Here is a 14,498-nt window from a genome sequence, read left to right on the forward strand (position 1 = left end):
CACTAATTTTGTACTTACTACTAAAAATTCTTAAGATAATCTTAAGTGCACTCAACTTTGCTATTTTGAGACACAATGAATGCGTTTTTAACATACTATCTCTGTATTAAAAAAAATTTATTTAGAAACTTGAACCCATCTTTGTATGAAAGATTGGTTAAAGTGGTACCTAAATAAATTTTTTTAAATACATTTTTAGCACATTTCAGTTCATATTCATCTTGCTCAAAACAGAAAACATCACCAATTTGAACAGTTGCATTAAGGCTACACTTAAACCAGGACAGTTTGTGATGTAGGCTGCGCACAAATTAATGTTAATGTTAATTAAAGACCACCGTTAGTAAACGTCTCCTATAAATTGCGTGTTGAAATTAGACTAGCACTTAACCATGCACACAAAAGCCACAACACACAAATGGCTTTTAATTTTTTTTTTTTCGTTAGCAAGCATGTAACTATAATTATTAAGTTCTTTTAATCAATCCGTTTCTTACCTTCAAATTTAAAATATTTCATGAGGTTAACTTATACCCTTGTGGTCAGTCTGCACAAGATCAACGTGCTTGTATGCTTTGCGGACCCTTTAAATAGAAGACAAGCATTTGATCTATGTCAGAGCATCCATGAATCTGTCTACTGTGTTGTCGGCAGGGTGGCAAAAGCAAATTTTGATGCTCTCGGCGGCGGTGTGATCACACGGTGTCAGCCGGCTGCTCTCAAAATGCCATCGCGGTACTTTAATGTCACATGTGACAGTGACATCTGCACTGTCTCAAGTTGAACAAAATTTCTAACGGTTGTTTAAATTTTTACAAAATTTAATTTTCTACCTATTAGATTGTGTTTTGTTAACATCTACACCTACCCCAACCCTAAACTTACCCCTTACAATAATGCAAAAATAGTAATTATTGTTGTACAGTGTGACAAAAAATTATGCTATATTGATGTGCGCATTTCCAGTTGCCACAGCTGTATCCCTTCTAGCCCTAACCATTTCTAACTGGCATGCACTGCTTCAAATCAGATTATGATCGATCCTCGCAATGCTGCATTAAGTCGAACACACCTATAGAGTGGTGGAACTATGTCATCACTTTGTAGGCAAAAACCTGGAAGCAAGTTAGCACTCTAGCACTTCTGGTTCCATTGTCCCAGAATGGGAGTTTGATTAAATCCCCTAAAATAATCTGTGTGTGGTTCACACATGCTCAAGATAATTCCACGTTTCATTCTACTACATAAAACACACCAGTTACATGCCACTCATGATTATTTTAAACTGTTACATTTCTTAAAAAAGATGGCTGCTAACAAGTTGCTAAATGGGACTACAGGCGCTGTCAGAGACATTAAATTTTATCATGCTGAACAATTTAATCAATTTACAGTATTTTCCTATTGTAGTATAAATTATAGTACAAATAACTGTAGAAAAATCAATTAATGAATTTTATATTGTTGTTCAACAGTTTTGTTTTTTTTTGCTTTGCCCTGACATGCAACACAAGTTATCAAGAAATTAATTTATGAAGAAATAATGAAGCAATTAGCTAGACTCTAATAAGATGGCTCATTTTAGTGCACGCATTTTAGTGCATACATGCATAGTTGCACTGTTGCAGTCAAACTGATGCGACAACCATTCTGATTGGCTACAAAATCAAAGGCCACAACCCCAACTTTTAAAGTTTTTTTTTTTTGCTAGTTACATAGCTTTAGGCTGTCACAAAAACAGGTGTGATATCTCAGGTGCACTTTTTGCTAAATACAAAATGCATTTTAGAGTTCAGCTGAATAGGAAAAAATACATTCTTCATAAACATGAACTGCAGTTCGTTGCACATATCCACAAGAAAAGAGGCTTTTTAAATTTAGGTGTCAGTTCATGGAGGCAATTGGGGCTGTAGGCTTTTCAGAGGAATCTCTTTCAGCCCATTTGGAGCCTCTGAGGGTAGAAAGAACTTTAAGAGTCCATGCGGTGTTGGATTCTGTGCCTGTGGAAATGTCATGTACTGTATCTGAACACTTTTTTTGATTAACAACTTTGCAGATTGTTTTCATTTAAGGAAAGCTACATTATAAACTGCAAAAGAGATATTTTTCAAAAACCTGTATGACCTGCTCTTTAAGTTCTGGCGCATTTATTTAGGCTTCAAAATTCATAAAAGTTATATTATTTTGTGAAGATGGTCTTGATGGACAAAATGTGTAAGTTTCATGAACTATGGTTAAACACAGAGCTTATTTTTTGCAATAATCCAAAAGCCTATGGAAAAGTCCTGTTGGCTTTCTGTGGAGGTAACCAGTGTGATGTTAACAGCCGATCGGCCTACAAAGTGACGTCATAGTTCCCCCACTCTATTGTTTTCATTGTTTCTTGTCATGTGATCATGTCCGGTGCTTCCCTAGTCTCTATGGCTACCCTCATGTGTAGCTTCGTCTCAGTATGAAAACATCATGCCACACTGTTTGGTTAAAAGAATATTTTGTGAAGCGGTCAAAAACAAATCAAAGTCCAAAATTATGAGATGCATTATTTGAATGCTTGGCCAAAAAGGTGTGTTTTTAATCTAGATTTAAACAGAGAAAGTGTGTCTGAACCCCGAACATTATCAGGAAGGCTATTCCAGAGTTTGGGAGCCAAATGCGAAAAAGCTCTACCTCCTTTAGTGGACTTTGCTATTCTAGGTACTACCAAAAGTCCAGCATTTTGTGACTTTAGGGAGCGTGATGGATTGTAGCGTGGTAGAAGACTAGTTAGGTACGCAGGAGCTAAACCATTAAGGGCCTTATAAGTAATAATATTTTGTAACTGATACGGACCTTAATAGGTAGCCAGTTCAGAGACTGTAAAATTGGAGTAATTTTTCCCCTCCAAGAAATTGTGATTAGAAATTGCCTGTAGTAATCCGAGTGCCTCTGTAACTTTTAAGTGTCACAGAATTAACAAAGGATTTTTTTTTTCTAATTTACCTCAAGTGAAATCTTATCTGAAGACCACAGATGTCGCTGCAGTCGCCTTTTCTCTGGTGGGTTGCAAAGAGATGAATGGTCATGCACAAACATAAGCGTGGCATCTGCCTGCAGTAGTGGGGCGACCCAAAGCCGACGAGCTGGAAATAGAGCACTGACTGAAGATATGCGCCTATGCCTGGCCGATACTTATTAGAGGTTATAGATAGGAGGCTGACGTTCCACTCTGGGGCCGACGTCGGCCAGACCTACGTGTGCTATCTGGGATGTAATGAGCGACGAACGAAGAACAGTCAGGGCTCCAGACTGCAACCAGATGGTCGCATTTTGTGACAATTTTTTCTGCCTGTGCAACTAAATTTTGTGGGCAGTCACACTTGTGCGAACACTGCGTTGTTCAACTCAAAAGCGCTGTCAATTCTATTGCTTATGAGAAACATCAAACGGCAAACGGAACTGAAAACATAATGAAACTGCGCTACTTGTTTGAACTGCGCAGCGCTTTGAGTGTAGAGCCTGGGTTACACTCGCCACGTCAGCGCTAGCGCACGCAGCAAAAATTATGCAAATCGATAGATGGTTTTCAAGCTAAAGTAGAGTAAAAGACCATTTATCTTTGCGGTTTACCTCACGTTATGCCATGAAGGCTCTTTTTTATTTATTTTTATCCGATTCCTCAGTGTTTGCTAAACGTTCTGTAATTTTAGTCGGTATATAATACAGCATGTGGTGTATGCCATGCCTCATTTTATTCATTTTTGTTAATAAACTTTTTTAAAGCTAGTTTGTCATTCAATCGTATTGTTGTTGTGCTTTTAAGAATAACAATGAATCCATCTTTTGTTTAAGTCTTAAAAAGTAAAAGGTGTGTATATGTATGTAAACAAAACAGACAATTATCTTTTGTGTGACAACACAATTTATCTTTTAAAATGTAACAACAATATCATGAATTCAAAAGGGAAAGTGCATAAGCCCAGCTTATAACATAGCAAAAAAGGAACTCCTGTTCTCAAAATTAAAATCACAAATGATACTACTGATGTAAAAGAACGGGTTGAATGTTAACCACTTTTGTGTCCATATAACTATAAACTATGATTAAAGTTCATCAGCATGCATTAATTAATCCCATGTTGTTGCAAAAAAAAAAAAAAAAAAAATTGCGCCCAAATCATGTGCTCGGGCGACCAACTGCGAAAGTTAGTCGCAAAAGAGTGACCAGTGGGAAGAATTAGTCTGGAGCCCTGAACGGGCCCCTGGTCTTCACTTCTGAGCTTCCTATACATCATAACATTATTACGTGATTATTCCTGTCTGAGAAACTCCTTCCACACTGAAGAAATAAAACAGTTCTCTCAAATGAATCCTTGTGTGTTGAACAAGATTGTGTTGAAAATATGCTGTGTAGTTTTCTCATGTGCTTGTTACGGTTTGTTAATTTTTTGAGTAAAACTTTTTCCACACTGTTGGCAGGTGAAGGAACTCTCTCCAGTGTGAACTCCCAAGTGGGCTTTAAGGATTCCATGTAGATCGAAACTCTCTCCACACTGAGAGCATAAAGTTTTTCTCTTGTGTGAATTCTCATGGGCCTGTTAAGGCTTCCTTTTCGACTGAAACTTTTTCCACACTGATGGCACACATTACGCTTTTCTCCAGTGTGAATTCTCATGTGTCTATTAAGGGATCCTTTTTGAATGAAACTCATTCCACACAGTTGGCAGATAAAAGGACTCTCTCCAGTGTGAACTCTCATGTGCACTTTAAGGTTTCCATGTTGACCAAAACTCTTTCCACACTCAGGACAGGTGTAAGGCTTGTCTTCAGTGTGAATTCTCATGTGCACGTTAAGATCTCCTTTTTGAGTAAAACTTTTTCCACACTGTTGGCAGGTGAAGAACTCTCTCTAGTGTGAACTCATGTGGGCTTTAAGGCTTCCATGTAGATTGAAACTCTCTCCACACTGAGGGCATGTATAAAGTTTTTCTCTTGTGTGAATTCTCATGTGTTTGTTAAGGCTTTCTTTTCGGTTTAAACTTTTTCCACACAGCTGGCAGATAAAAGGACTCTCTCCTGTATGAATTATCATGTGGTCATTAAGGGTTCCTTTTCTACTGAAACCTTTTCCACACTGTTGGCAGGTGAAAGGCTTCTTTCCAGTGTGAATTCTCATGTGGACTTTAAGGCTTCCTTTAAGTGTGAAACTGACTCCACACTGTTGGCAGGTGAAAGGCTTCTCTCCAGTGTGAATTCTTTTGTGCCTGTTAAGGTTTCCATGATGATCAAAACTCTTTCCACACTGTTTGCAGGTGTAAGGCTTCTCTCCGGTGTGAACTCTCATGTGCACTTTAAGGTTTCCATTATGACTGAAACACTTCCCACACTGCTGGCAGGTGTAAGGCTTCTCTCCAGTGTGAATTCTCATGTGCACGTTAAGGTTTCCATGTTGATCAAAACCCTTTCCACACTCAGGGCAGTTGTGAGGCTTCTTTCCAGTGTGAACTTTTAAGTGCCTGTTTAGGTTTACTCTTTGATTAAATCTTTTTCCACACTGTTGGCAGGTGAAAAGCTTCCCTCTGGTGTGAACTCTCATGTGGACTTTAAGGTTTCCGTGTTCATTTAAACTCTTTTCACAGTGAAAAGGGGTGAAATAACTTGTAGTTCCTGTTCTATGAGCTGTTTTCTGTGAGAAAGTCTCTTTAATCTGTGGCCAACTGAAAGATTCTTCTTCGGTTTTAAAATCATGAGTCGTCTCATATTGTTCTTTCTCTTCTGTTTTATTCGGTACTATGTGCTCCTCTTTCAGCAGCATGAGGTCTATGGTGAAAAAAGACAAATGAAAGTTAGCCCAGTTTAATTGCACAAAGAAACAGACATTATATTTAGTCATTTAGCAGACGCTTTTATCCAAAGTGACTTACAAATGAGGACAATGTAAGCAATCAAAATCAACAAGAGCGCAATGATATACAAGTGCTATAACAAGTCTCAGTTAGCTTAACACAGTACACATAGCAAGGGCTTTTAAATAATATAATAAATAAAAAGAAAACAGTATAGAAAAAGAACAGAGCAAGCTAGTGTTAGAGGTCTTTTTTTGCTTTTGTTAATTGTATAATAAATGAAAAGAAAACATAGAATACAAAAAGATTAGAAAGCTAGTTAGATTATTTTTTTTAAAATAGAATAAGAATAGAGAGTGAAAAAGTTAGAGGATCAAATAAAGATGGAAGAGATGTGTTTTAAGCCGATACTTAAAGATGGCTAAGGACTCAGTTGCTCGGATTGAGATGGGCAGGTCATTCCACCAGGAGGCAACATTTAATTTAAAAGTCCGTAAAAGTGACTTTGTGCTTCTTTGGGATGGCACAATCAAGCGATGTTCACTTGCAGAACGCAAGCTTCTAGAGGGCACATAAGTCTGAAGTAATGAATTTAGGTAAAGGGGTGCAGAGCCAGTGGTGGTTTTGTATGCAAACATCAATGCCTTGAATTTTATGCGAGCAGCTATTGGTAGCCAGTGCAAATTGATAAATAGAGGTGTGACCTGCATTATTTTCGGCTCATTAAAAATTAATCTTGCTGCCGCATTTTGGGATTAATTGTAAATGTTTAATAAAACTGGCTGGAAGACCTGCCAAGAGAGCGTTGCAATAGTCTAGCCTGGACAGAACAAGAGCTTGAACAAGGAGCTGTGCAGCATGTTCGGAAAGAAAGAGGCTGATCTTCTTGATGTTGAATAAAGCAAATCTGCAGGACCAGACAGTTTTAGCAATGTGATCTGAGAAATTTTAGTTGATCATCAATCATAATTCCAAGGTTTCTGGCTGTGGATTTTGAAGGAATTATGGTTGATGTGCCTAACTTGATGGTGAAATTGTGATGAAACGATGGGTTTGCTGGAACCACAAGCAGTTCTGTCTTGGCAAGAGTTGAGTTGAAGGTGATGGTACTTCATCCAGCAAGAAATGTCTGTTAGACAAGCTGAGATGTGAGCAGCTACCGTCGGATCATAAGGATGAAATGAGAGGTAGAGTTGAGTGTCATCAGCATAGCAATGGTATGAAAAGCCATGTTTTTGAATGACAGAACCTAATGATTCCATGTAGACAGAGAAGAGAAGTGGTCCAAGAACTGAGCCCTGAGGCACCCCAGTTGTTAGATGTTGCAAATTGGACACCTCACCTCTCTATCTGATAGGTAAGACTCAAACCACTGGAGTGTGGTTCCTGAGATGCCCTTTGTCAGTAGGGTTGACAGGAGGATCTGGTGGTTAACCGTGTCAAAAGCAGCAGATAGATCAAGCGAGATAAGTATTGAAGATTTGGATTTCGCTCTTGCCAGTCTTAGGGCTTCAACAACTGAGAGCAAGGCAGTCTCAGTTGAATGTCCACTTCTGAAGCCAGATTGGTAGCTGTCAAGGAGGTTGTTCTGTGTGAGAAAGGAAGAGACTTGGTGGAACACAGCTCGTTCAAGTGTTTTTGCAATGAAATGAAGAAGGGAAACTGGTCTTAGACATCAAAACATTATTATAAAACGGATAGTTCCGGTCCTTCATTCTGAACAGTTTCTGAGGAACTACATTGTTTGGCGGAAGAATAATGTTTTTATTAACAATTTTATTTGTCAGTTAACATTTTACTTGTCTTGTTTTATTTTGTGAAACTCTGCTACCTATATGGAATAACTTCAAGTTATTAAACGTATTTATTGTCTTACCATTTTGCGTTCAATAAATATCTGTTTGTTTTTGAACGCACTGCAATCTAACCAAATGACGCAGCAGGCAAGCAGAGCCTGTACAGTGCTGCCAACTTAGTGACTTTGTCGATATTTAGCAATCTTTTTTTTTTTTTTTTTTTTTCAACAAAAAAAAAAAATTCTTAGCGACAAATCTAGCAACTCCTTGGACAAAGCTTATTTAGTTTCTGAGACTTACCAATACTGACGCACGAGCGCGAGGTCTCGCTTTCCCAGCATGCGCGCACCTCTCTCTGCGTAGACTGTTCAGCGAGTGGCTGAGAGGAGCAGCGCTTTCGGTTAAATGATATTCTGTCACTTCTAACTCTATTTTACATGCAAATAGCTGAAATCACAGCACAGTCATTATCTTTCTTATGTGCATTTGATTTCATTAGACGATGTCATGATTATGAATCAGGATTTTTGTGCAGATTAATATCTAATGGAGAGCTAGTAGTCTTAATGGGCCGCTCTCAGTCTCCATTTCATATTCATCCCATAGTCTTACAACAGAAACAAAAAAATATACCAGTGAAAACAGTTTTATTGAGAATATGGCTGCATTAAAATACAGTTTGTGAGCAGTATCAAATGTATTTTTTTACAAGTGGAATGCATTTGTAAATGGTTTTTCACTGTCTTCACTGTTACTCTTTGAGTGAAAAGACTATGGATAATTAGTCAAATCATACAGTTTTGAACCCAACCATGCATACACAAAAAAAAAAAACAACCTTGCAAGCACAACCATGCACACACATTCACTCACAAATATTAATAACTCACACTCACTCTCGCTCTCCCTCACACACATACACACCCACAGAGATTAAAAATGTACATTATAACTGTACAATAAAAATGTACAAGGTTTGTGTGATGCAATTATTAATATTTTTTCTTCTTGTTGTTATTCTTTTTGTTAAAAAGTAAGGATCTAACTTAAAGTGATGATACTCCACCCCAAAATGAAAATTGTCATTAATCACTTACTTAATCACAAGCATACGCAGTTTGAGTTCAGCTCATATTCTCCAAAATTGCGCTGCTGTGATGCAGAGAGACAGAGTAGACAATTTGTTGAATAAAGTCATTATTTTTGTTTTCTTCTTTCACGTACAAAAAGTATCCTCGTCACTTCATAATGTTACGGTTGAACCACTGATGGCAGATGGACTATTCTGACAACGCCTCTCATACTTTTCTGGACCTTGACAGTGTATCTTACTTGGCAGTCTATGGGACAGTCACAAGCCTCCCGGTTTTCATCAAAAATATTAATGAAAAAATTTTACATTTGGGGTGGAGTATCCCTTTAATGATGTGTCCATGTCCCATAAAGTTGATGCCTGTTTGAATAATGCAATTTGGTGACATAGAAACCATTTTACATGAATTGTTTAATACCTTTTCATGGTTTTCTTCAATGTTTGAGGCATATTGAAACAGCTGTACCTAAATACTTTTCAGTTACATTTACATCTTGGGCCATGTAGTTTTAATTTTTATTTATATACTTTAGATTTTTATTGTATTAACAACAAAGCTGTATGTGGACACTTTTTGAGTAAAAATGCATATTGCAATTTCGTTTTGTTGTAAATATAACTCCCATAGTCCATAACTACTGTAGTTTTAAGTTATTTTAATATATAAATTCAGTTAAATCATCAAACATTTATATGACTTGATTGACCCAAGCTAGGACTTGACTGCTTGACTTGCTTGATTCTTACAAAAAAATTGACTTGGACTTGCTTGAGACTTACTTGTGACTTGCACATGTGTGACTTACTCCACCTCTGCTAGATAGTATATGCACTAATCTAATTGAAGGAGGTGATGCATATAATTTTAGAAACTCATATTAATATTGTAAACTCTTTTGGGAGGTGTCCTAAACATAGAAAAAACTTTAATGCTTGCAGTTATTAAACCCTTTATTAAAGTACAGTTTGGCCCAGGACATTTGTCTTAAATGTCAGAAAAAAAAGGGATCTAATGAACTATGTCCAGTTTTGCAGAGAAAATCACATTTAAGGATTTAAGCCCCATCATAATACATGAGCCCCTTTCACACTGCGATTCCAAAAAGTACACGGGTAATGTGTAATTTTGCTCCTTTCACACTGCCAGTGATTTCCCGGAATATGTGCGCGTGTTCACACACAACCCGTAAAGGTCCCGTAATGACACGTGACATCTGGATGTGACGTGTAGTGTAGGAGTCGAAAACGCTAGGCACCTTAACTTTCACTCAAGCTGGCGAACAATCTCAGCTTCAGCACAGATAGTGAGGAGCTAAACTGATCTCTGCTTCATTACAGTTTACACCATTTTTTTTGTCGCAAACGTTGATCTGCCTTCAAAACACCCGGTAAATGAGTCGCACGATAACATGCGTCGTCACAAGGACACACCCTTTTCGGCATTAGCTCTGGCTTTTGTTCACACAGAGCTCATTCTGGGACTGAAACTGGCAATGTTACTAGGTCCCCAACCCAGGATCGATCCCGGAATCAATCTCAGGACGTGTTTGTGTTCACACAGAAGACGACCCGGCAATTTTCCGGGAACCAACGTGCAGCGTGAAAGGGGCTATAAACTGTGCTTATTAAATTGACAAATTAACTACTTGTGACATCTGATTGTGGCTACATCTCTACTCTAGTGCTTTTTCATTACAAAGGAAAAGACAGCAACACGATCAATACAATACATGAAAAAGTATTAAGAAAGAGTTTGGATTGATGACACTATAGACTATAGAACCTGTACAATCTGGATTTCGCACCAGGATATATGGTCAGATCTATGGATTTGAATTGAGCACCGCGAGTCCATGCGTTGACAGGTAATCTACCTTCTTCATCACTTCCCTCTTCCAGGGATTGACACGGTACAGATGCTGTTTGATAGAGGACATGTCTATAATGTCGATATAGGTACTGCGGTCTGGGTAGGAGAAGTCCTGAATAATTAAAACAACAACTCTATGCTGGGACTGTAACAGTTAACTGGTCCTCTATACTTTTTAATATTTCATAAGTATAAAGTAATAATGCACAGTCATGAGATCAGGTTTGGCAAGTATCAGGTTCATTACAGTGACGCACATCTTGTTTTATTTTCTCTATTTTACTAAAGCACAACCTTGTGGTGTTATTGTGAGTGTATATTAATTATATTTTTTTTTTCCCTGCCTTTTTTCTGCACACATATAGCACATATTAATCTAAATTGATGCCAGAGTGCACCACAGTATAGCAGCTACTCCTCTCCATATGTGAAAGATCATGTGAGAGAGCTTTTTCCTGTCTCCTACATATCTGAGAAGCAGCAAAGTAAATATATCCCCAAATCTTTTTGATGTCATATTGCCTTGGACTCGCATGCCAAAAAAAAAAAAAAAAAAATCTTTGGCACCTAACTGATGTAGACTACTTGATTAATTTGATCAAATATTATTTTTTTATTAAATTGTGTTGAGTTAAATAATCATGCAATAAAATGTTACAAAATTGAGTGGCTGATTTATTTTATTCATAATAAGAATAATCTGTTTTTATCGCATTTACTATTAATTGCCCAGCTCGCCGTCAATGATCTAGCACCTGTGTTCATAATTCTCTGGCGCTGCCCCTGAATTTAAACGTAATGGTCGTATTCAATTTGTGTGGTTTTTGAAGTGTTCTCATGCACTTGAATTAAGTCTTTGTATGTGTTCATCTGAAGATAGAAAGCCATGTAAACCATAGATGACAAAAGGGGGAATAAATGATGAGAAAATTAAATTTTTGGTGGACTATCCTGTTTGTTGAGCCCGATGTTGGAGAGTATTCACTGAACGTAAACAACGTATGCTGACGAATTGTTGAATACATTTTTATTTTTCTTTTGCACACAAAAAGTATTCTTGTAGCTTCGTAAAATTACGGTTGAACCCCTGATGACACATGGATTATTTTACCGATCTTCTTGCTACGTTTCTGGTAATTACATTGCTGTCTATGAAAATATCTTAATTTGTGTTCTGGAGATGAACAAAGGTCTTATGGTTTTGGAACGACATGAAGGTGAGTAATTAATGACAGAATTTAAATTTTTGGGTGAACTAACCCTTTAACGTGTGTAAGATGACAAAAAAATATAATGCAAAAAAAGTACTTCAAGTTAAAATTAAATTGTAAGGAGTAAAAAGTATGTTTTTCCCTTCAGAAATGTAATCAAGTAAAAGTACAAGAAGTTTAAGTTGAAACTGTACTTTAGTAAACTACAAATCCCACAAAAAGTAATGAGTACAGTAATTAAATAAAGAGTAAAAGTAATTAAGTAAAAAAGTATTTTACACCCTTGGATATGCTTCAAAATATAATGCATTTTTCTGTAAAGCTTGGCATTTTAATAAGCATCAAATGAGAATAAAACCAACCTGTTTGTTCCTCAGTATCTTCTTGTTTGACTCTAAAAGTGTCTTCAATCTTCACGTCTTCACTCTCCTCTTTAATAAAAACTACCATCTTTATAACAGTGTGTCCAAAACCCACAGAAAAACTCCTGCTGAGATCCACACACTGTCATGTTTAAGATGAGAATAATTAAAGATAAATCAGTCCAAACACTAAATCACTGGGGTGTGTCTCAATCAGCTCCCTAGTTCAGTAGTCAGCACACTGGTAAGGGACACTCTGAATGATAATTAATGGTTTCGGCTATCTCTGGTTTCACAGACAAGGCTGAAGATAGTCTCAGATTAAAACGTAACTCTGAGCTCTTTCAAATGAAAAGAAAACTCGCACTGATCTTATAATATGTCTGTGCAATGGTTTTAAGATGTTCAACCACAACTAATGTTTTTTTTTTTTTAAAGACACGTTTATAATTTATGGCCTTATCCTGGCTTAACCTAAGCCCTGAAACCGGGGGACGTGTTTCAAAAACGACACTAAGAAAAGCGTGGATTAAAGTCCAAAGCCTGACTTGAAATAACCTTCATAAACGACAATTAAGTTTACGCAATCTCAACTAATTCTGTCCCAGGTTGAATGAGTCAGGATAATTTGATGTGCAGGCTTATTCTTAAGCAGCCCTTAATGTTGAGCATGGATCAAATTGATCCACCATGACAAACAGTGAATATGTGTGCCGTTTTAATGCATTTGAGACATTGTGTTTTCCTCAGTGCATAACTGACACATCACAGGTATATTTTTCATCTCTTTTCATCTCATATCCATTTTGCTGTCAGGAGTGGGCGAGTGAACGAATGCTTCAGCACGCTAAACAGATGGAACTCAATAGAATAATAGTGCAATGATTCTGAATGAAATATGCATTCTGCTAAAATATTTGTTGTTGGACATTAAATGCGACACATGTAGAATTTTAATTCTACATATGTGTATTTTTATGATAGCAACTGTAAATCAAATGTAAGCTGCTAATAGAGCCCTAATTACAAGCTCAAATGAGTTAATGGGTATTCCTCTTATCAAATAAAATATAGTCTGTTTTATATTATTCATTTTCATTTTTAATTTAGTGATTTTAACTTTTAATTAAGTGTTTTTTAATGCTTTAAGAGGTTATTTTATATTGTAATGTTTTAATGTTCTAATAACCATAGAGTACAGCTGGCATAAACCAGAGAGAAAGGCTGCATGACTAGAGACTGCTGATCAACTGAATGCCCAGCAGCATGTAAAATGGTTTCCAACATCTTAAAACAAAGTCATCCCAGACAGCATGCAGTGTGGCCCAGATCTGGCTCGCATGGATTTTCACAGGGCCGGATCTGGGCCAATACTATGTTGCTGTCTGGGATTAAATCTTGACCACGATACAATAAATACAGTCGGTTGTAGCCTGTATTTTTATGCATTTGATTTAAGTTGCATTGTTTGTATACTTCGCCTGCTCCTGACCAGGTTAGTTTCTCAGCATAAGTTGCCACAGAGACTGAACTTGAGCTATGGTAATTTTTCTTTATGAACACAAATCAAGTGAAAATAAGTCAGACTAACAGAAATAAGCCTGGCTTATTTGGTAAACTTGTTTTATGAAACAGCCCCCAGGTCATAATTAGATAAAATCACTATAAACAGGCACAACAAAGTCATAAAAGTTTCATTCATAATCGCGTTTGTTTGTTGATCTCGTTGTATTTACACGGTGTTGTGAAGCGCGCTGAATCGAGATTCGAAACAGAGAATCATTTCGGGAAGCAATTGATTCAATTGACTCGGAGTTTGTGTTTTCTCCATCAATACTTGTCAATGACCGAATTCGTGTGGACGCGCTTTACTCGCTCAAAATAACGCGCATATAATTGTTAGATAAAGCGCTGCAATTAATATTAATGAAATAACTTTACATCGCTTGTAAAAACTATTAAACCGCCCCAACGATTTGCATTGATGTAAACACTGTAAATGTTTAAAATCACAAACCTTTCTTCTGATGCAGGAGCGCGACGCAGACATATGATTGCCTTATGACGTCACAGCGCCGTACCAAAATAAAACTCCTGTTCACAGGACAAACATTTCATAACACACACCCCGCATACAGAAGTCACATAGATTTAAATATATTAATAATAATTACATTTTTATACATTTAAATATCTTAAATTTAAATAGAATAAAATATATTGTTGTATACAATATATGTAAATATATTTTGAAATATATATTACAAATACATTTAAATATTTGATTTTGCCGCTTTTTAATATTTTTCACATATATTAAACACTGAACAAAATTATAAATGCA

General features: G+C 36.8%; 1 protein-coding gene across 1 annotated transcript; it reads right to left on the reverse strand.

The window, feature by feature from the left end:
- Positions 1-4,167: 4,167 nt before the first annotated feature.
- LOC109110664 (gastrula zinc finger protein XlCGF8.2DB-like) lies at positions 4,168-12,295 on the reverse strand. Its single transcript, XM_042721092.1, has 2 exons — positions 12,155-12,295; positions 4,168-5,796 (listed from the first exon to the last, which is right to left on the reverse strand). Exons 1-2 carry the CDS (start codon positions 12,240-12,242, stop codon positions 4,886-4,888), a joined length of 999 nt encoding a protein of 332 aa, XP_042577026.1. The 5' UTR covers positions 12,243-12,295; the 3' UTR covers positions 4,168-4,885.
- Positions 12,296-14,498: the final 2,203 nt, after the last annotated feature.

The sequence above is a fragment of the Cyprinus carpio genome, chromosome B3 (genome assembly GCF_018340385.1).
Source record: "Cyprinus carpio isolate SPL01 chromosome B3, ASM1834038v1, whole genome shotgun sequence".
NCBI lineage: Eukaryota > Metazoa > Chordata > Actinopteri > Cypriniformes > Cyprinidae > Cyprinus > Cyprinus carpio.

What these genes read in the sequence shown, in the direction of transcription:
- LOC109110664 (XM_042721092.1), bottom strand. Translation starts at nt 12,242, where the DNA reads ATGGTAGTTTTTATTAAAGAGGAGAGTGAAGACGTGAAGATTGAAGAC. An exon ending in AGATACTGAGGAACAAACAG is followed by an intron (nt 5,797 to 12,154) that starts GTTGGTTTTATT and finishes TTTTCACCATAG; the next exon opens with ACCTCATGCTGCTGAAAGAG.